Source organism: Teleopsis dalmanni, chromosome 2 (genome assembly GCF_002237135.1).
Source record: "Teleopsis dalmanni isolate 2A chromosome 2, ASM223713v2, whole genome shotgun sequence".
Classification (NCBI taxonomy): Eukaryota; Metazoa; Arthropoda; class Insecta; order Diptera; family Diopsidae; genus Teleopsis; species Teleopsis dalmanni.
This window is the reverse complement of record NC_051847.1, coordinates 113,174,085-113,196,518: the sequence shown is the minus strand read 5'-3', so window position 1 is coordinate 113,196,518 and position 22,434 is coordinate 113,174,085. Positions and strand designations below refer to the sequence as shown.

Genomic DNA, 22,434 nt, shown 5'->3' with positions numbered 1-22,434 from the left:
AATTTTGTCGCGGAATTCCTATGTAGAAAACGCAACTACATAGGAACTACATTTTCAATGTCCAAGTTTAGCACTTCATTAAATAATGTTGACGATTTTTCAGTCGTTCATATACATACATATATTTGCTTGTTACCAACGTTGCATTATAAGACGTGATTCCTTCGAACAGTTTGCTCTGCCTGCACACCACATCATCCGCAACTCGAAAGGCCAACAGAGAGCGTATTGCACCACCACATGTAGAGCGCGCATAAAGCATTAATTTTTGTATATTTACTTTGCGGCATCAACAGGTGATCCATCTTATTCCGTATTAAAGTGTTCGCTGCCTTTATTTTTGGAGCAAAAAGTGTTTCGGTTGCCTGCGGCTACACACCATATATGATATCACCAACTAAAGGTTGCCAACTTGATAAATTTGCATTCCCCATTTAGTTCAACATTCTTGTATTGTGAATTGGCTACATGCGTTGCATTTGCTCTACAAACATTAACCCATATATGCCCCAATAAACTTTCGTTAGCACTTCGGATTGACGGTGCTCGACGTGAAACCTACTGTTTTGTACGTACGAGTACGTTCAGTTCATGCCTTGCGGGTGTTTACCTTTATCTGATGCGTTGTTAAGAGTTTTTATATATTTAGCAAAAAAAAATCCAATTGATTTCTTTAAACTCTAATGAAGTGTCTTGTTATTTTCGATTTTTTTAATTTTTTGCTGTAATTCCTTTCAATTTGTTCAATATTTTTAACAGAGTTGTATTTGTATTTTCATACTTTGGTTAATTTGCCTTAAAACCAGTTGAAAGCATGGCAAATAGTTTTTAATTTATTTGCAATGCTTTAAAAACTACTGCCATCAAAAACACAAATTTTTATTTTTATATGTTAAAAAAAACTTGATTTTTGAAATGTTCCGCACTCGCACTCAATTATTTACATTTTTTACAATTTACATTTTTTGGGAAAGATTTTTGGGTCAAGTGTCGTTTGTCAGGGAGAAAAAATCTACAATTCTCTGCGAAGAATTTCGCATAATTTCTTTGGAATAAATTTCGATCTTCATTTTAGTTGTAAATTTCATAGATATATTTACATAACGAATTATTTGTTTTATTGTGGGTACTTAGAATTAAAAAAAAAACCGATTGAATTCTAATTCAAATTTAATAAATAATCATTGAATGTATTAAAACGAATTAAAATGCGAAATGTTTATTATATATACACTAAAGAAAGAAGCTGCAAAGACAATTTTACGAAAAAAATCAATATTTTAGAGTGAAGCTGTAAACATAATATAAATTATACTTCATTTCACATATATTTTTGCGTATGTATGTATTATAAATTTTATGGAAACTATATCCATCCATAAGTAGTGAAAAATACATCAAGTAAACGATATAATTAACATTATCATAGCTTACAGGCTCGCATGCAATTCAGGGAAGTTTACGGCATTGAAGCCCCTTCTCACACTACTTCGCAATAATTCGAACAGCTATACATACACTTGCTAATATTTTTTAATTTACTAACATTATCTGAAAGCCCCCACATCCCAATTTTTGTAAAAAAGTTTTGAGAGTAACTATAATAATTACAAAGTATTACAAATTGCTACTGTAATAGCCTACAGTACAGCAAGATTGTGAATATTTGAATATGTGTGAACTAAATTTATATTTACTTTTCCGTGTTTAACCCAATCATTTTAAAAACTAATTATTTTTCATGTTTATGTTAAAATAATCTAACAGAATTATAATTTTTTCCTCTCACAAGTAAACTTCTTTTTTCTTTAATAACAATTTTGAGTTTATTTAACCTTTTGTACTCCTCACTTATCTACTTCCCTTGCTGCTGGTAGTCATTTTTTGGTAAGTCATTGCTACGGCGCAGAGTAATCTCAACCAAACGGAAGTCACATATTATCAATCAGTAAATGTTACAATAAATAAAAAAATAGACTAAGGACGATTTCTGATAAAACTAAAAAATATTCAATCTATAAAATGTTTACAAATTCACAAATCAAAAAAAAAAAAACAATTATTAACACAGAGTTCGGGGCTCTGGCACAATTGTATTGGAAAAAATTTTAATTTAATCGTAATTATTTAAAAGCTTAGGCAGAGGCAGACGCTTTTAAAGTTTGTAAAAATAGAAAAGACCTATTTATTTGTAAAGAAACAAGCAAACTCTGCTAAAAAAAATGTTAAGGTTTTCTTTATACATTAAGTGGCAGGTGAATTGTTTTCTGGAAATACATATTAACAATGTTAATAAAATGACATAAACAACAACAATAATAACGACAGCAAGTAAAACTCAGTTAAGAGACAACTGCTCAAGTTAAGTCTGACGTCTGCAAGCTATAATAAAATATGAAAGGTTCTTTTCAACAACAGTTCTGTACACACATATAAACATAACATAACATAACATATGTATATGTTTTCAACACTAACACACTTGCTGCTATTTTGTTGTTGTTACTGCTACTACTGCATTACTGTTAATGATGGCACGACGTATATAAAGCAGCATTAAAAAGCAAGTGGCAGCTGCGCAACACAGCGACAAATAAAATATTAAATTGATTCCATAAAGTTAAGTTGAGCATAATTTTATGTTAAAACTAATGTCATTTAATATTTTACATATCGTATATATGTTATGTATATGTATTACTAGAAATTTACAAACTACATATTTTAAAGCAATCAACTAATCAATGAAATAAAATTAAAAGAATATTTATTTAAGCCATTGAACATTCGATAATCTTATTTATCAGCAGTTTTGTAAATCATACATTCTTAAGAATCAATTATAAATAATTTATCTGATGATTTTATACTGACGATTGATCTATTTTAAGAGACAATTTGACTTAACTTAGGCTAATGAGTGGAAAGTTCTTGTTCCAGTTACAATTTAAAAAAAAAATTGTTGCTGACTTTTCATTAAGAATTCACATATCAAGAACAGCTACAGCAATAATGGCAAGATAAACATAAGTTGAGATTTATATAATATAATATAAGTCTGAAATTCATTTTTTTACAATAATAATGTACCAACTAAGCATATAAATTAAATTTATAATTAATTGAAAATTGAATGAATTTGCAAGAGCACAGAAAACTTTAAGTTCCATTTTCAAAAATATCTTAATTTAATACTTTAATATTGCCCGGTAGTCAGTCGGGCAGTAAATTGTGATTTAACAAACACAACAACACACAAGAAAAGTATTTAAATGATTTCTTTCATCAAAAAACAACATCAACATTTAAAAGTACCGAGCAGCAAACCATTACACAAAAATACACAATTCATAAGCGCTACGCATGCTTATTAAGGCAATGTGCTTTGCTGCTCGACATTATCAAGGCGGCAGTTGTGTGCTGCTGCTGCTGCTGCTAGTGTAGCCACAAGCTTTGGTTTTAATTTCATTTTGTTTGGGTTAATGCTATTGCGCTCGCCTAACTTCATTAAATTTGAAATTGATTTTCTTCGGAAAACGAATTCTCTATAATTCAAAATGAACTTAAATGAATTGAAATGAAAAATAATTATTGTAGTTGGTAATCAAAACGTTTAAGAATCCATATTCACCAAACACACTCTTCGCGCCGCAATATGGTATGTGATATGAGCTCAGTGGCTCAGTTGCTCAGTGTGGGAATGTTTTAATAATTCAAGTGGCATTCACAATTTCTGCTTTAGACGTCCATATGTCCATACGTACGTACGTACGTACGTACCAAGTCGTCCATATAAATTTACATAAGAACAGTTACGACCGCTAAAGGTGCGCAGACAGTGTTGCCAACTGATTTCTTTATAAAAGAAGTTTATTGTGATTTTGTTTTTTCACAACTGTGTTTTATGGTAGCGTTTGAGTTGTTGTTGTTTTGTTCAAAAGTTGCACTGCTGCTGCAGACACTTCTTCACTTTTTTGTCATGTGCAATGTTACACTTTTTACATTTAATTGAAATTTGTTTAAATCTTACACAAATTAGTATTCATTTAATAAAAAATCAGAAATACATTTAAAATTTTTAAAAATTATAAGCGAAAATCACTTTTGACAGACTGACTTTCTTCTGTCTTAGCAAATATAACGTGTCATAATTGCAAATCATTTCTTATTGTTGTTGTTCCAGTGTTAACAGATGAAGGCTGAACTGTGGGAACAATTTTATAGCAAAGAAATCTCCGGTAGTTATTTATGGTTATTGGCAATCGTTGACAATAGTGTGTTATTGCGCGCTGAACTTACTTGAATTTATTTATATTCAATATTCAAGTCCACCACAAGCTGCTTTTCATAGTTAAGGTAGCAGCATACAAAATCATGTTTGAATAATTAAAAAATTTGCTCATAATTGTAGTTTTCTTATTAAAGTGACATGAATTAAAAACGAATTTAATGATAAAAGCAACAAAAAAGAAAAACCTTAAGAAAATTTTGTGTTAAGCGCCCTGTAGCAAACCCTACATGGAAAGTCATAACTCCTTTCAAATTTGTAAAAATTTCGTTTAAATGTGTTAAATACTGAGGTAGTTAGGTAGCCAGTAGATTGGAGTGGCGACCTTGTTTCCACAAAGCCGACTTGAGCTCAAATGATGGCCCATTGTAGTACCACAGGAATCGGATTAGTACGTACATAGATTTAAATCAGTATACAGCCAACGCCGAAAAGGGTAGCTATATGATTTTTATAATTTAAAATCTATCAGCTACTCTTAATCTATCAACAGCTTTCAGAAAGAGCGATCTTATGCTTATGCTTTTTTCAACCATTGTTGTAGATTCTTGAGTCATGATATTTTTCATCTCTCTGGCTTGAGTGTTTTTTCGATTTCGCTTTCATAATAAATTTAAGCTGACCGAATTTTCGTGGATGTCTCGAAGTATTTTCAAAATACACGTCATTTCGTCGTCTCTGTTATATGTATTTAAGTTGACAAAATGTTTGTAAGACAAGTTCAATTCGGAAAATCCATATAGTATGTGTATGTCCTTTAGTTAGGTCCTTCTGTCTGATTGTTAGTGAGCAAATGTTGCATTCATAATTACAGGTAATCCAATGAAACGCTGCATAAAGAGTATTTGTATAGCTATGCACATCTAGCCAAGAAATCTATGACATTGATTGACTATTAACATGTAATGCCGATACAAAGTAACGGTCGAAAATTTGCTTATATTTATAAATACATTTTATATGAAATAGATTTTTAAACATTTTTAGTAACATTTCACGCCAAGTATGAATTGTTAAAAATTTAATTTTTAATAGAAGAAATTTAAAATTTCAGCACAGCTAAAATTAATTAATTATCTTAAGTTTTTTTATCTTAAGTTAAGTTTAAATTGTTTAACCTTTGACACTTAAATTACTTGCGTTTTTTTTTAAATTTGTAACAAATTAGTTTGGTTTAACGCAGCATATAACAGTTTTAAATAGTAAATAGTAACTAGTAGCAGTAGCGACTAGTTAAGCTAGTTATTGCACGTTTCGTGAGCATTAAGCATATTAAATGTAAATAAATTGTAATTTGCTACTAAACATTTTATAGACATTTCATGGAGATTTGCGTTTACTGCGCTACAATTTCAATTTTTCATACTTTTAATGAAGTCGTTTTTGTTTTATGTGCGGAGCGACTCACATCAGACTTAGTTGGCTACGTCTGATAGGTCCGTATCTCATCCTCTTTTAATATTTGTTCTTGTTAGATTTTGTAGTAAAATGTGAAATGCAATGCAGCAAAGCACAGCACAGTACAGCACTCCCAAACTAGTCGCGCTTAAAGCGAGGCAAATCAGTCGCCGAACGAAGCGTTGACACACCTTTTGCAACTATTTAATCAGTTTCATATTATTTTGTTAATTCTTTTTTTCATTGTAATTTTTCTATTTTAAGATTTATTTTGCAAAGGGCAATTTTTTTCATAAAAAAAATATAGATACTAAAATGACTTGTGATTTTTAACTTAAACCACAAGAATTTAGTTGACTTGAAAAATGCTTGATGCTCATTTAAGCACGAGAGTTTGTCTAATTTACCGTCAGGTCCGGTCCGTCCTCTGCATGTCTGTCGCATTCGTCATACAGACTATACAGACTATACAGACTCTACAGACTCTACAGACTGTCAGTTTGTCATATGGCATCGTAAAAACAAAATATTTTCTTAAATTTAATTTAAAACTGCATAAAAATGTTTGTTAAGCTTTTGTCTTACATTAGCGGTTTGTACTTCATTTGCTAGCTTAGGTTTTTTTGCATTAGTATCTGTGTATCTGTGTATCTGTGTGTCTGTGTTGTTGGTAGTGATTTTAATTTTATATTTGTGAGGTTTTGCATTACAATTTAATGTTGATGTACATTAAAAATTAAATTACATATTTTTCCCACATTTTTATGCCGTGAGCAAACATAGCTGAGCCAATGCCAGTGCAGCTCGCAGTTATTTTGTAGCTTGACTCGTTCGTTGGCATATGAGCAATAAGATACAAAATGTGAATAATGTTCAGAAAGTTAGCTAAGAATTACAACAAGTGCCTAAGCCAGGTTACTGAAATTTATTTTCTTATTTTTGTTTTTGACTTAAAATATGTCTGAGTTTGGCTATTTTGTTGTGATTTGGAACAGGTGAAAGAATACACTTTGCTTAGCTTGGAGATTTTTGTGTGTAATTTTACTAAAGCAACTCGAAAGCCAGCAAGGCTCACATTAAAACGAAATTAATTTCATACAAATAATATTAAATAATATAAATTTTACTAATAAATGAAATATGCATGATAGAGCAAAATAAAAAATTAAAGAAAATATAAAAAAAATTATAATAATGATAACCACAAATAAATATGCAACTGCATTAGACATATGTGGATATTTTTTATTCTCCTTAACAGTTAGTTAAAGTCAAATTCAGTTAGTTGCACTTGCAGTACCTCCCCGTCAGCTGTTGCAGTTGTTTTTTCTTTTAATTTTAGATCTTATTCCATCTCAAGAATCACATATACACAAATACCAGTGAAGTGAACTGAAGTTATGTTTATTATGTGAAACCGAAAAGGAAGTTTCTTATTATAGATAATAATAAAAAAAATCTACGAATATTATAAAAAATGAGGTAAGCATTTTACTGCATTTTATTTGGTCTGGTGTTTGAGGCTTTGGCTTTCTTGTGCAGATCATAAGATTTTTCTTTAACCATGGCTTATTACTTAATCCAACAGCAACAGCAACAGCAACAGCAAACGCAAACGCAAACAATGAGAAAAGCTGCAAATTATTGTTGGTTTTCGTAGCGGTTTTTAGTAATTATTTGCGTTTAAGCACACGTGTTAGGGCAGCAGATTCCCTGCTACACAGTTTGTAGCTTTTACTCATTATAATTGAATACAATTAGGTCACTACAACAACAACAACAAATTCTATATATATACAATATATTAATTTGTTAAGGAAATAAAATGAATGGAAATAGTATGAATGCAGAAAGCGACAATTAGAGATAATGAAGTGTATAAAAAAGCTAACTGATGTATTGATTTTGATGCATATAATTAAAAGGAATTTAAAAAAAATTGAATTAAATTTAATAAATAGTTTAATAAATATTAGATAATATAATAACAATAGTAAATAGAATACTTACATGCACTGATTTGGCTTTTCGCAATGGCCATGTTCGCAACCTTTAACGCATTTAGCTGTAAAGAAATAATATGAAAAATTAATTCAATTCTAATAACATTTGTTTAAATAGATATGTAAACATAAATAAAACTATTAATGCATTTGAATGCAATTACTTAATACAGTTAAATAACATCTATATAACCCACACATAACGAATACCAGTAATACTTTCTTTTTTTGTATAATTTTTTTGATTTTAGGAATTAAACGAAAAATACATTTAAATTATGAAGTTGAAAAATGTATATAAAAAAAAAAAATTTAAATGTTTTCATTTATTTAATAGGTTTTTAGCTGCCTCCGCGATTTCATTTTAGATCGTTATTTTGCTTTGAACTTTATCATTGTGTGTCGGCAAACTTCAATTTGTTATTTTTTTTTCGAAATATTTGCTTCTATTATTGAAAAAGAATAAATAAAAGAAAACATATTGAAATTAGTCAGAATATATCTGCAATAAAATCCTAAAAATTATATAAATATAGGTATAAGACAGCGATCCCGTCCTACAATTGGAAAGCAATAGTTCAATTTACAGTTCACAGAATTACTTTAGCTCTGTTTGTGGTTCGGAGTTTTAATATTGGACATAATGTAACTAATTTATAGTTAAAGTACTTTCTTTACTTTGAAATTAAATCTACCACTATTGAAGCACCACTATTTACTACTCTTTATAAAAGAATTACTAATTGAGTAATAAAATCAACCGGGCAAGAAACTTAAAAATCCAAAATTATATTCTTGTAGTACGAGTATTCAAACACTGACACTGACACCGACACAACGTAGATCACTGCATAACGACCACAGATCGTACATACTCGTACATAAATGTATCTACTTATGTCAGCATATCAGCATATGTGCAATGGCATGCTATACGAAACAATCTCATGGTCAACAAAAACAGCTACAATACCCAAAGATATAAAACAAATTTTTGTGAAGAGATTCCCAAGCTTTAAGTTCGATTTTATGTTATTTTTTACGAATAGGAATCGATCGATACAACAACTTTAAACTTGGCCTTTTCAGTTGGAACGGCAGGCAAAACCGTGCTTGTATAGCCGTCACCGTATGGGTAAATCAAGAGAAAAATGCTAAAAGCATGTTACAAACTTAAAATAAAAATAATAAAAAGGGAGTTCACCAAAGCAGTAAAACAGAAAAAACTACAAAAAGGGCTGTTTGTATATGTAGTACTTGGGTGTGCAGTAGAAGAGAAAAATCGTGAATTACGAATACCTGACCAAACCAAAAAAGCCGCAACTTGTAAAAATTCCAATAAAACAAACAGACAGACTAGCGATTTAGCCGAACAGCTAAGAAGAACTAGCCATGTAGCCATATAGCCATATAGCCATGTTGTAGTGTAAAGACTTTATTCCTGGTTTTCATTTTTGGTATTGTTGTGAATAAAAAGGAAGTAAAGTTTTCATTGAAAAGCAAAAATAGGCCTGCAGGAATTGCGAAGAGTGTTGGCAGGTCGGCATGCGAGCACACAGATACCCAGAGTCGGTAGTAAGAAAACGTTGTGATCGAAGCAGTCAGTAAAGTTGTTGTACAATTTGCTGCAATTTTATTAAATCAGTTAGTAATGCTGATTTTACTGATTCTTCCATCTGCAACTCTGCAACTCCGCGACTCATCCGCTAATCCACTCTTCCAATCTTTTACACTGTAACTTCTTCAAGTTTTGATTGCAATGGATATTTTCTAGTGCGAAACACTTTTATTACTAAAGAAATAACTAAAACGTGCTCGCATACTTTTGCTAAAGACAAAATCACTTATACCTACTAAATTAATGTCTATACTCTAATCGACTACCAATAGAAGTTTTCCAATACCTACACCAACAACCATTACTATTATGGACTTCATACGGTGCGATACTTATTACATTATGACTTAGCCAACAAAGAGTGCTTTTAGTTTTTACCATTTTTCATGTTCTTAGTTCGTCTTTGGTTTCTTCCTTGAGGAACCTAATGGTTTGCAGGCAGCAACCAATTGCTGGAATAGAGCACTAAATGTAGATACGAGAAGGTAATGAATCCACTTTTATTTTATTTATATTATTTGTGGTATCTACTTTTTCTAAGCTAATAAATACTTTATATGGTTGTGTGAAATTGTTGTTGTTTTTTTGTTTTTGGCTGCTGACTAGCTGAAAGTGAGTGTCTAAAGCGTAGGAAGTTCGAAGAGATATATAGGAGCAAAAAAGTGGAAAAACAAGAATTTTGTATTATAGCAGGAATTTGTCTTTATGGACAAGTTCACACGCCCGCAAGGATTTGCGATTATAGAATTAGCGCAGTTTTCCCAACATAAGCACTTTCACTACAACATTTTTGTATGCAATTTATTTGTATCTGTGTTAGTTATTTATGTATAAAGATACTTTAAGTAAATATTACAATATTATATTATGACTAAAACATATTCAAAAATGAACACGTGAGAAATCATAAAATAGGTGAGTTCAAATATAGTTGAACTATATCAAATATGAAATAGACAATGACCTTCTAAAAAACTTCCTTTGTGTGATTTACATAATTAGATTTATAATTATAATCATAATTAGATAATTAGATTAGCAAAACTTTGTTTTGGTAGATATAAGAATTTATTTATTAAATTTGAATGGTAGATAAGTTAGTTTTTAATGAGCTTTATAAATAGCTTGTATTTCATAAGAATAAAATAAAATTTCTTTAATAAGGACTATCCCATAAGTAAGCTTACTTAAAATAGATTTATAAGATTATCATAGTTTTATTCATATTTATTCTACTTATAAATAAATAAATCTTATATAAATTTATACATATTTATTTTTCATTTAAATTTAAAAAAGTCGGTATAACTATAAGAAAAAAATAACTATTCACATAAATTCATAGCTTCAGCTTGATATAGTATCTCTGTCTTTACTACTCAGTCATAATAATCTTCACATTATATGAGGTTTTTTGGGACCTAAGAGAAAAGTCAACTCTTAACACTTTTAAAATTTACTACTATACAGCAAACTAAAGGGTTATTTGCTTTAGAACAAAGGTTATGCCTTTAGAACATATTTATGATTCATACAGATATACCAGTTAACATTATCCACAATTTAAATTTAACGATTCTATCATGACTGTTAAATTTGAGTAAAAAATTTGTTCAAATTTTCAATTAAATATTGATCTTAGCATCGATCTCAAATAAACAATACTATAAACAATCGTGTCTAAACCAAGGCCATAAAGTTTAAATGATAGACACTATATTTTAGTTAGAAGACTAGATAATCATAGTGCTCTATATATGATTCATTAGCTAACTTGTCAGTCTTTTTCTTCGTCGAATACAAAATCTCACTTCCGTGCATATTTGTATATTTTTGACTAACTTTTTTCGGATAGAATACACTCCAGTAATACGTTCATATCTTGTCTAGTGTTTGTAGTACTTTCAATATTATAAATTATTATTAAAATTAGGAATTCCTTTTAAATTTGTTTCAGTGAAGAAAGATTGCTATTAGAAGTAAAAGAACTAATTCAATAGAAAACACGTAGCTTTCTAAATTATTTTTTTTATAAATTAAAGATTTGTTGTAGTATTTCAAATAAATTACATATTAAAGTGCCATTCACCTTAATATACTCGTACTCGTATAATAGCGGTGAAGTTATCAACCCAATTCGTGAAACAACAAATCAAGTCGATAAGCCCAAATTTCAGCTGTCAATATTAAAAACAGCTAAATGTGGCGCAAAATGTAAGAGTATCTTTCAACAATATGTCTGTAGTTGCCACCAAGTTTTAAGCTTAATTGTAGCTACCACTATAGTAAGTTTATGTCATTTTCATATGAAAACCACTTAAAATATTTAAGAAAAAAAAAATAAAATGGTACTTTTTTTATACACATACATACATTTTATTATTATTGAAAATCACTTGCCTGTCAAATCATCTAAGATGATTTTACAAAATAAAACAAAACACAAAACACAAAACTTTTCAAGATATTTGTGTTGAAAGAACGTACCTAAGCAAACAATCAAATTAAAGTGTAATTATGAAACGAGAAGTTATTTCTGAAGAGTCCGCAACTGAGTATGGCTTTTAAATATTGTATTGATATGCAGCGAAGCCGTTCAGTTCACAAAGTATCTTTGGCATTCCAGGTTGAAAAGTATGGCTGCCACAGTTTAGACTTTGTAAACTTAAATTATAAGTCAATAAATTATTAAAGCAAAAAATCTTAATTCTATTTGTCATCGTGCGTGTTTGATTTACTTTGATTTCGGTTTATTGTTTTGTAAGACCCGAACCAATCGAACTGGATTTCATTAATGCATCATTGAAACACACACAACTGTTAACAAAGATTTAATTTCGGCTATATTGAGTGTTAAAAAAGTACTGCAGTTAAGTAGCATGGAGCTGCTACATACAAGCACTCCGCAGCTTAGCAGCTGATAATCATGTGCATGCAGCAGCAACATTTTAAGCATTTAATTTTATTTTTTGTTATTTTTGTTTTCTTTTGTAGTTGCTCCTATACAAAAAGCCGACAATACCATCCAAAATAAAAGAGTTCGAATAAAACTAAATCAGTACGTCCAGAACGGGTACCCAGAACATAAGCTGCTCTAGCAAACTAAATCAAAATGCAGCCAGTTAAATTGACCAAGGAAGGAGGCAGAAGCAAATAAACAGTACGAAGGCATAAAAGGAAAACAAAAAGGAAAACTTAAAAAATACCTAAAACAGCAGTAAAACAATACCTTTAACCGTACCAACAGCATCGGCAACAGCAACAGCAACAGCAACGGCAATGGCAACGGCAACAGCGGCAGTAACAACAGCCTTCCTTTGAATTGTACCTTTCTTGGTTGATCATTTTAGGTTCTGTTAGTTTCATCAGCATGTTATGCCACAGCAACCAAAGTGAAAAATCTTCCCACGCTACAGCTGGGCAAAGATTTAGTATGCCGAAGGTGTGGTGGTGGTAGTGGTGAAAATGAATAAAAAATAATATCAAATAAAAAATAAACCAAAATTAAATAAAAGGGAAGCTGCCAAAACTTCTAAAAAAATGTGCAGGCAGAGCAGCAGCAACGTTTAATTTAGTTTATTTATTAGATTAAGTGGATGCAGCGAAGTGACAGCAATAAAGTGCAGCAGCAGTGTTGCTTATTTTAGAGAAAAAAAGTTCAATCATTTGTCGTTGCGTTGCGAGAGCATAAGAAAAGGAAGACTGCAATTGCTTGGTAAAATATAATCATGAGTAGTCTTCAGTTAATATTAACAGTGGACCAATTGGTCCATTTTAATTGTTTAGTGAAATTATCATTATCAATGATAAAATTAATAATGTAGATTATCTATCGTGAATATATAGAGCGCCAAGGGAACAACATAGCACAGTTGAGTGATTAACCAAAATAATATGTCAAACAAAAAAAACAATAAATGTTTAAATATATGAAAAGAAAATTATTAAAAATATAAATTATGGTCACAATTAACTTTACTGCAAGGCTGCTTAGTTTTACTCATACAGCAGCGCAGTAGCAGCGAAGCAGCAAATCGAGTGTTGCCAGTGGAGGCAACAAAAAATAAACATAAGCACGCATGCGCTTACTGTTCTGAATTTAAAGACCCTTCGAGACTCGTATTTATGCTTGTCTATATAATTTCTTGGTTTGAGTTGAAGTCTTGGCGGATGTTGATTACACCTTGTATTTTTTTGGTAAACAATTTTTTGGTCCTGTTTTTGTTAAATATTCCATACAGGTATTCGCATTCGTATTCGTATGAAGGCAAATATTAAAAGATCAAGCATACACAGTAGTACAGTGCAGTAAGGAGTAAAAAATGAAAGACATGTAGGTATAATGAAAAAATCGGAAGAACTGCCAAAAATACAGCTGCTTCTTCTGTTTCTTTATAATTTGAGTTGTTTGTGAAGGAGCAGCAAATGGCCTTAAATTAACGTTCAATTTCTTGTTTTTAAGTTTTGTGTTCTGCGATAATAAAGAACAAAGGACTTGATTGAGGTAAGCTCAAAAATTGGGCTAAGTGGGGAAGAACACAAGAAATGATAGAACAAAAACCTGCACTTTTCCATTAAATAAAAAACGGATAAAACTGAAATATGTATTTCATGAATGATTTTATAAGCCAAATGTTGTTATACAAATAATATGAAAAGGAAGTTAGCAATTTCTTGAACATGAATGATTTTAATTAGATGGTAGTTAGTATTTTAGTAGTTGAAAAAAATGTTCAATGTTGAAAAAAAGAAATTAACTCATAAACTTATTTTTGTGTAGAATTGATAACTATAGGTGACATTTAAAGATCGCAAACATTATTTAAAGTACATAAATTTAAAAACTTTTTAATGATTCTTTATTTTAATAAACTAAAAATATCCTTAAAGTGATTTTTTTAGTTTTTTCGAGAGAATAAAAAATTTGTCTAACTAATTTAGGATTTGTTAGAGTGAATAAACTACAGTTTTCAAGTTCTGAAGTGAAAGTTAATGTATGATATCTACTATATGCAATGATATTAGTTTATTTGAAGGGTACCTCTTAAATTTTTCGAGAGAATAAAAAATTTGTCTAACTAATTTAGGATTTGTTAGAGTGAATAAAATATAGTTTTCAAGTTCTGAAGTGAAAGTAAATGTATGATATCTACTATATGCAATGATATTAGTCTGTTTGAAGGGTACCTCTTTACATACTTTATAAAAATATAAGTATAAAATAAGAATAACAACGACTTATTGCTGACACTAATCTGAAAATATCCTTACAATGAGAAATAATAAATTTTTTCGTTTAAAAGTTGATGTGGCGCTTCTTTTGGCCTATATATACCTATAACTTTGAGTGCCTACTTCAAACTAACTTATTAATATTTTGAAATACTTTAAAATGATGTTCAGTTAACAATATTAAAACTTATTGGTTCAATAATATCAGTATATGGTATTCTATATCATTTGATTTAAAAATGAACAGTACTTAAACTTACCTTTCTCACAGTAGTTTCCTTGCCAACCAGTTAGGCATATAATTTCGCCCGTCTCTGAGCAAGTATAATGCCCGAAATTATCATCACGGGGGCGACATAAATTCGCACAGCCCGTACCATAGTAATGCGCATCGCAAATGACACGGAAATCATACTCCAACCAAGTATATTGCGATTCTGATTTATTCGTTTTCCATTCCGTTGATACATCCAAGACTTGCTGCACCGAAAGACGCTGTATAAGTAAGTCTACAAAGAAAAAAAAGCGAAGACACAAAAATGAATAATATTTGATAAAAATTTTAACTTATATTTTATGTACGAAGGAAGATATTTTTTTATGGCAGCGAAACAAACTTAAAAATAATAAAAAAATCTTAATTTTGGAAACTGAAACAACAACAACAACAAATATGTTAAATAAAAAAATTGTGTAAAAAATATATTCTCATGCATTTGAGTTGCATTAAAAGATTTGTGAGAAACAACAAACAGATACAGATACAGATGCAGATACATATTCTTCGAAGAAATGAAAAACAATAAATATAAAAATGAAAGAAGCAGGTTATTAAATGAAGATTAATTATTAGGCATTAGTGAAAATGAGAGGCTGGCTCTGAATGCAAGGTTGATATGTAGGTATTGAGCTGTACACATAGGTATCTGTAATATTCACGTGGTAACTACACGGTAATAGTAAGGCAGCAGCCTGTTGAACTTATCTTCCCAAAAAACATCATTTCGTGCATATGTAAAAAATAAAAAGAAATTAACTCAAAAAACCGAAAATCACGATGTAAAGAATTAAATTACAGATGTTATCTTAATGTTTTGAAGAATTAAATTATTTTTCAGAATTATGGAACAAAAAAAAATTTGTTATATTAGAGTTAAAAATTAACTTTATCATGTTACTGAAATGCTTCAAATAAAAAAACAAACTTGTAATACAGAATTGTCAAAAGGTCACACTTCAGAGTTTCAATCTAATTAAGTTAATTAGATTAATTTTAAAATTTAGTTATATTAATCTGTTTAGACATTTGTTAGAAAATTTTATACTTTTATAATGTAAAAAATTACTAAGACACAAGAAAAAATACATAAATTAGGCATAAGAATACATATAAAATAAAAAATCACTAAAATGGAAGTTATGGATATACGAAACAGTAATGATTATCAATATAAAATAGAAATTATATATAAATGATTTTGTTGATAGATACATATACATAAGAGGAATGGAACAAATGAAATACGAGTAAAAATAGGTAAAATAAGTTTTACCTAATATTTGTATAAGAACTATAAGTATGACAAAATAATCATGAATAAAAATTTAAAATTTAAAAATTTATTAATCAATGTTAGATAAAAAAATAAAGAAATTAAAAGTATACTATAGATGATAACAGGTGAATGTAACAGAAATTTAATAAATATTACAAATTGAATTATCAATATAACTGCGATAGAAAAGCAACAAGTAGTAGATCCAAAATTGTTGACATATATAGCTTTTTGTATCTCTTTAAATCTTGTTGTTTGTTTTTTAATAAATAACATACAGACAATTTTTTAAGTTTAATTGGGTCTATTATGATACCGTTTGCAGCGCACAATTTTCTTTTATATATATTTTTTCAGCAAAATTATTATTTCCCCTCTCAAAAAGTTGCTAACATTCTTAAATATAGATTCTGTATGGTGGTTGCGCTTAGAGATCTTAAGTTACTTCAAATTCATAACCTCAACCAGTTGAAGTTCAAGTTCAGTATGTAGCTACTAATAAGCTAGGTTCATATATAACATCACATTTAGCCTTAAGCAAAATATACTTTGCTTAAAAATGTTCTCTTTTTAAATATAAATAAAACTAAAAAAAATTAAGCAAATTAGTTGAACAATGAAGTTTAATAAAAACTTTTATGACAAAAATTGCATACAAAAAAAAAAAAATAAAAAGAAGTTACATAAAAAAAAATATTATATCGTCGTATGTATTACAACGATGTTGGTAAAAACTCTAACTAAAAAGTGTGGAGTAGAGCCAAGCTTAAACTGCAAAAGGTTGTCACACTAGCTGCGCAAGCGCAAGCGCATATTCATAAGAAATGCAGCATTAAACGAAAATATAAATAAAAATAAAAAATATATATAACTATTTATATATACGGACAGACAAATTAATAGTACAGACTTTTGAACACGCTCTGCGCACACGTATACGGGTGCGCGGGCACGGATACTGCACTTGAAGTGCAAAGATGCAATTGAAAGAAAATAAAAATGTGCATTGTGCATTGTGCATTGTGCTTTAAAAAAATAAATAACAAAAAAATTTTCAGGTGGTATAGTACCAGCACTCACTCCACTCAATCCAAGAAGACCGATCACACATACTCAAACATTTACAACTACAGAGATACCAATACTAATTTGAATGCATACATATATACAGAATACATCTATATGAATAGTTATGCCCGTACGTTGTACACGCTTGGATACATTATGCCATGGTCTATAAAGTAAATTGCAGGTGCATGATTACGCTGAATTGCAGTAGAGCGCTTAAGAGTTTAAAAGTTGAAAATAGCATAAATCTCCCGCAATGTTAAAGAAGCAGCATTGTCTTGTATTATTTCATTATACACAAATAAAGTTGAATAAAAAAATTAAAATATTAGAAAAATTGCAGAAGTTAACTATTTAATACTGTGAAAAAGGTGAAGTAAGATACGGTGTTGGGAAATTGAGTTCTAAGCCAAGCGTTTAAAGTACTGGAGGATGTAATCAGAATTGGAACGAGTACTGAACCAGGTAAAGACAAAGGTAATTGAATGTTAAAATTAAAATAAAAGAAGCAGTTATAACTGAGAGACTCAAGAGACCAGAGAGTATTAAAATTGTTGAATTAAGAACATCGGAAGGTGAGAGTTATTTTCATATCAACAAATAATCTAAAATTTGTTTAAAAAATTTCAAATAAAAGCAAAAGTTGCTCAAGATTGGATTAATAAGAAAAAAAAACAAAAAAAAAAAAAATTTGAATAGATTTAAACATGCTAAAAAAATAATCTTGAGAAGAACAAAAACCAAATTGACTTTAATTATTCGTATAACTTTTAATCAAAATAGTGCATTTTAAATAAAAAATCTGTAAGGTTTTATTTATTTATTTATTGTAAATGAAGCACAAAATACTTTAAATAAATTGGAAAACTACACTACAGAGTTAGAGAGAAACTATTCCAATTGTACAAATTCAACTGTTTTTTGTTTCTTCTGCACAATGTTTTCTGAAAGACTTGAATCGGCAGTAGTAATCCAAGAGGAAGGAATTATATTTCATATCTAAATTCATATCTAAATACAATATTGAAACTTCAAGTAGCAATATGTATTTTTGTCTACTATTATTTGTTTTCAGGTCGTCGATCATGTATTTTGGTATGTCGTTCAATATACGTAATTAGTTGACTTTTCACCTCCCTATTATTCCACAGTAAACTTATGCTTAGGGTGTTATGTAATAATGTTAAAATTACATATATAATATACATAATATTTGTAATTTATTAATTAATCAAATTCTTTTGAAATTTTAAATTATGTAAAGAAAAACCCAAAAAAGCATTGGTCATAACAAGATTATAATAAAAATTAATATATATAAAAGTAGATAAAAAAAAATGTATATAATAAATAATAAATAAAAGTTGTTTAATTAATTAAGTTAAAATTTAGACAATCTTATAGAAATGAATGCAAAAATAAGCCAGTTGTTCTCAAAACTTTCAAGTAAACACCTGTTAAACATCAAACAAATCCAGCAGTTCAGATAGTTTAAGTCAGAAAAAATTCAATTTTTAGAGTTACTAAAGGCCAAAATTTAAAATGAAATAAAATGAAAACGGTAAAGCTAAAGCTAAAGCTAAACACATTCCAATGTTTTGGCATTTTTGCGTGGCACCTTCCAAATGAGATAGCTGACTTCGCTCGGCTCGTACAGCATTTGCTCTTACAGCTGTGTACATTTTGTGGTACTCAATTGAGTTTATATTGAATATTGAACTTAAGTTTCTGTAAGCCACGGATTAAACACAATAAAAATAAAAATAAAAACTGCTAAACTGCAAAACATCGCAAAAACTGTGTACACTGCTTCGAGAGTCAAATTGCTAAAGATATGCCAACTAAAAAGTCGGATTTGTGGCCTGACAGGTTATTAGACGCACATTTTATAATTTGTAAACCGCATTTGTGTAGGAATTTGCATGTTGCATTTCAGTTTGCTGCACTTTTTTAATTAAAATTAAAAAAAAAATAAAATAAAAATCAATATAAAAATAAATAAAATATTAAATATGCGTAAATTTTACGCATTTTTCTTGGCATTCATGACGAGGAAAAGTAGTTTTTCCTCTGTCTAAAAAAATTTATATTAAATTGACAAACAAATGAAGTGAAATGTTGTTTACGTGTTGTAAATTGATAAACGTTAAATACAGTATTGCCAACATAAAAGTAATAATGGGCACTTCAAAAAAAAATTAAATTAAAAGAGTTATTAGATTTCGTAGAAAACATTCAGGTTGTAAAAACATGATTTTAATATGCATAGTTCAGAAACACATTATTACTTTATGTCAGTATCAAGGACTTAATGCACTAACTAAATAGTATCATCCACGGCCTACATCCGACTCTTTCAAAAAATAGAAAATCATTCCATTTCAACATCTGAATTAGCTGAAGTTTTGTTCAAATCTAGCAACTTTTACAATTCGATATATTTATAATAGACACTAATAGGTCGATCTACAAAATAAAGTAAAGGTACTGATTGCCATTAACTCTTAATATATCCACATAATAACGTATATGTACACAAATTATTGTTCTCTATAATTCTTTTTTTTGTATGTATTAGTGATGCGAGTCTCAGAGATCAGTCAATGCTTGTCTTATGCATATTTATGAATTGGTTTAGATTCAGTATTTCTTAAATAGTGAAGACATGTATACGTGCCATATTATCAATCATAAAAGTTATATTAATAACTCAGAAAATGCAAATTTATCCATCCCTAAACTAATGGCTTGACTGATCATCGAAAAAGCGTCAAATACTCCATTGGCGTCATAACAGGAAATTGTTTGATCCATTGTTTCTGATACTAAACAACCTTTTTTTACTGAAATCATAACATATATGTGATCTTTTTTTTATTATTATGATTTTCATCATTTTGTTTTTGCCAAAAAATAAAAGCTGACTATTTTTTATGTTGAAATTATAAATATTTTTTTCTTAAAAATAATGATATTATTATGATAAACTTTACATTTTGATTTATTATAATTCATTAAGTTTTTGATTATTTTATAATTAATTATCATTATTTTTAAAGTAAACCTTTTTTATTTGTGTATTTAATACATCGGTTAAAGGAACTTAAAGCTTTTATTGAGCCTGCAATATTTTTCCTCATTGAATAAACCATTTTAATTTATTTTTTTATATTGTTATATTTATCTGCTGCCCTTTAAAAACGACCGACAAATCACGAATTTTATTTTGTGCTACACGCATTTTTCCCTGCAATCCTCACCAGCTCCGCCAAACCTTCCAAGAGTTTCAACAGCGATTCTTTGCTGGCTTGTCCTTAAACGTTGCTACTTTTTTATCGCTTAGAAATCGACGATCGTGTTGCCAATGTTGTTGTCCCAATGTAATTCATCTTAAAAAAACATTATTTTGACTTTTTTCTACCTTGTGTTATTTCAAGACCTTACATTGTTGCTGTATTTACAAGATGATGCATCTGACCGACGAACCTCCTTCTTCTATAACATGTCAACTGCCAAGTGTAATATTGGTTCTTAGTTTCCTGCATTTTTTTTTTTTGGCGAATTGTTGTTATGGATTTTAGTTTTTTCTTTCGAGCTAAGCAGTATTACTGAAGTAGGTGCATCAAAAAAGATACTTGAATAAGGTATGCGCAATAATAAAACAACTTGCGTGTCAATTATTGAAAATTTACTTCAACTTCAATACAAACAGATACACCACTTGTTAGTGAATTGCAATTCTTATAGTATTTAGTTATGGTCCGTGAATATACATGGGGAGCAGTAGTTTTATTGTTCTATATAACTATAGCTGTAACTGGTTTATAGGAAGTCGTCTTAATAATTATATGGTGTGTGACAAATATTTTTAGTTTTGATTCATAATTTGTATTCAAATTCGTATTTGAATTCGAAAAATGGTTTTAGTATTTTATAATGTTAAATTATTTGAAGACATTATATTGTAGAAATTAAATATGTTAACAGAGTAAGAGCCAGTGAAATTTCACTAGAGACTATTGCGTTATTGAGAAACTTAATACCTGTATGTATTGGGTGATTGATCTTTTCGAGCTTCCAAGTAGAACTGAATAAACGAAGTATTTCAAATTAATAAGATTACAGAACTGTAGTGCTAATGTCGTTTTGGAGTTCGAATATTTTTGGGGTTTTTGCAACTAATATCTGTTATTTCAGAAAACGAAATTTAATTTCAGATATCACAATATTTTATTCCTCTTTCTCTTATGGAATACTATACCTCTACATTCTAGGTTAGGTTAGGTTATTTGAGCTTAAATAATGTCCAATTCTGATATCACGAATGCATTTTTCTAATTATTTTGATAATTACATATTAATACTATTAGATTTAATGTAAAGGTAGACCTTAACAATTCATATTATTAAGGCCTTAATAGTTTATATTATGAAATTTTATTAAGGTTTAATAATATTTTGATATTTAAGAATATTACTGGTCTGAATACACAGTATTCATACATACGTTTATTCATAGAAAGCTAGCTGTTCTGAACTATATATACCTACGTATTAATATAATTTTAATTATGATTAAAATTTCTTGACGTGCTGCTGCCTTAAGCTTAAGTATTGCATTATTTATTCGTATCCTGCTGAGTATTGTAACTAAGTTTCGATTCCAACCACAGGGTAATATCCTGTCGTGATTATGTGATTCAAGTAATACTTTAATATCCTATAATTTTAATCTTGTCCATAACCAATTTTATTGACGATGTGGTGTTACGATACAACAGCATACAACCGCCACAGTCTCTTTACGGTGTATAATTTTTTTCTTCAGATTTTATCTGAAATTGTAATACAGCAATATTAAAATTGTTCTCGTTTTTTTATCATTGTTGCCACGCTCAACTTTGTCAAGGATTAATTTATTAATTTTATTACTTAAATCGTTAGTATTTTTGTTTTATTAATATTTTTGCGGTGCATATTGTGATTCTTGCAATGCATCTCCCGCATATTTTGCACTCAGAGTGTGTTTAGTGTCAACCTGCGTAGCAAGTTTACGCTTGTCCAATGCTTCTGCCAACAAAAAATGTCTGTCTGTCAGGCAACAAGTTTTTGAATTTTCCATTTAACATAAATTACTTACAAACATTGAAAATTCCAACAAATGTTCAAATAGGAATACATGCACTTCGCACTGCGCACCGCGCAGTACCGGCCCGGGCCAGTTCAAGTGTTCGTTGCTGCTGATTTTTGATTTTAGTGTGTTCGACCTTT

General features: G+C 29.4%; 1 protein-coding gene across 1 annotated transcript in view; it reads right to left on the bottom strand.

Annotated features, from left to right (window-relative positions):
• Positions 1 to 22,434, bottom strand: part of LOC119686108 (neurogenic locus protein delta) — a 49,129-nt gene that overhangs the window by 4,870 nt on the left and 21,825 nt on the right. The window contains exons 4-5 of the mRNA XM_038100572.1: positions 14,800 to 15,048; positions 7,697 to 7,751 (exon numbers count right to left, since the gene is read on the bottom strand). Of these exons, the coding sequence (XP_037956500.1) occupies positions 7,697 to 7,751; positions 14,800 to 15,048 (304 nt within the window). The remainder of the gene's footprint in view (positions 1 to 7,696; positions 7,752 to 14,799; positions 15,049 to 22,434) is intronic.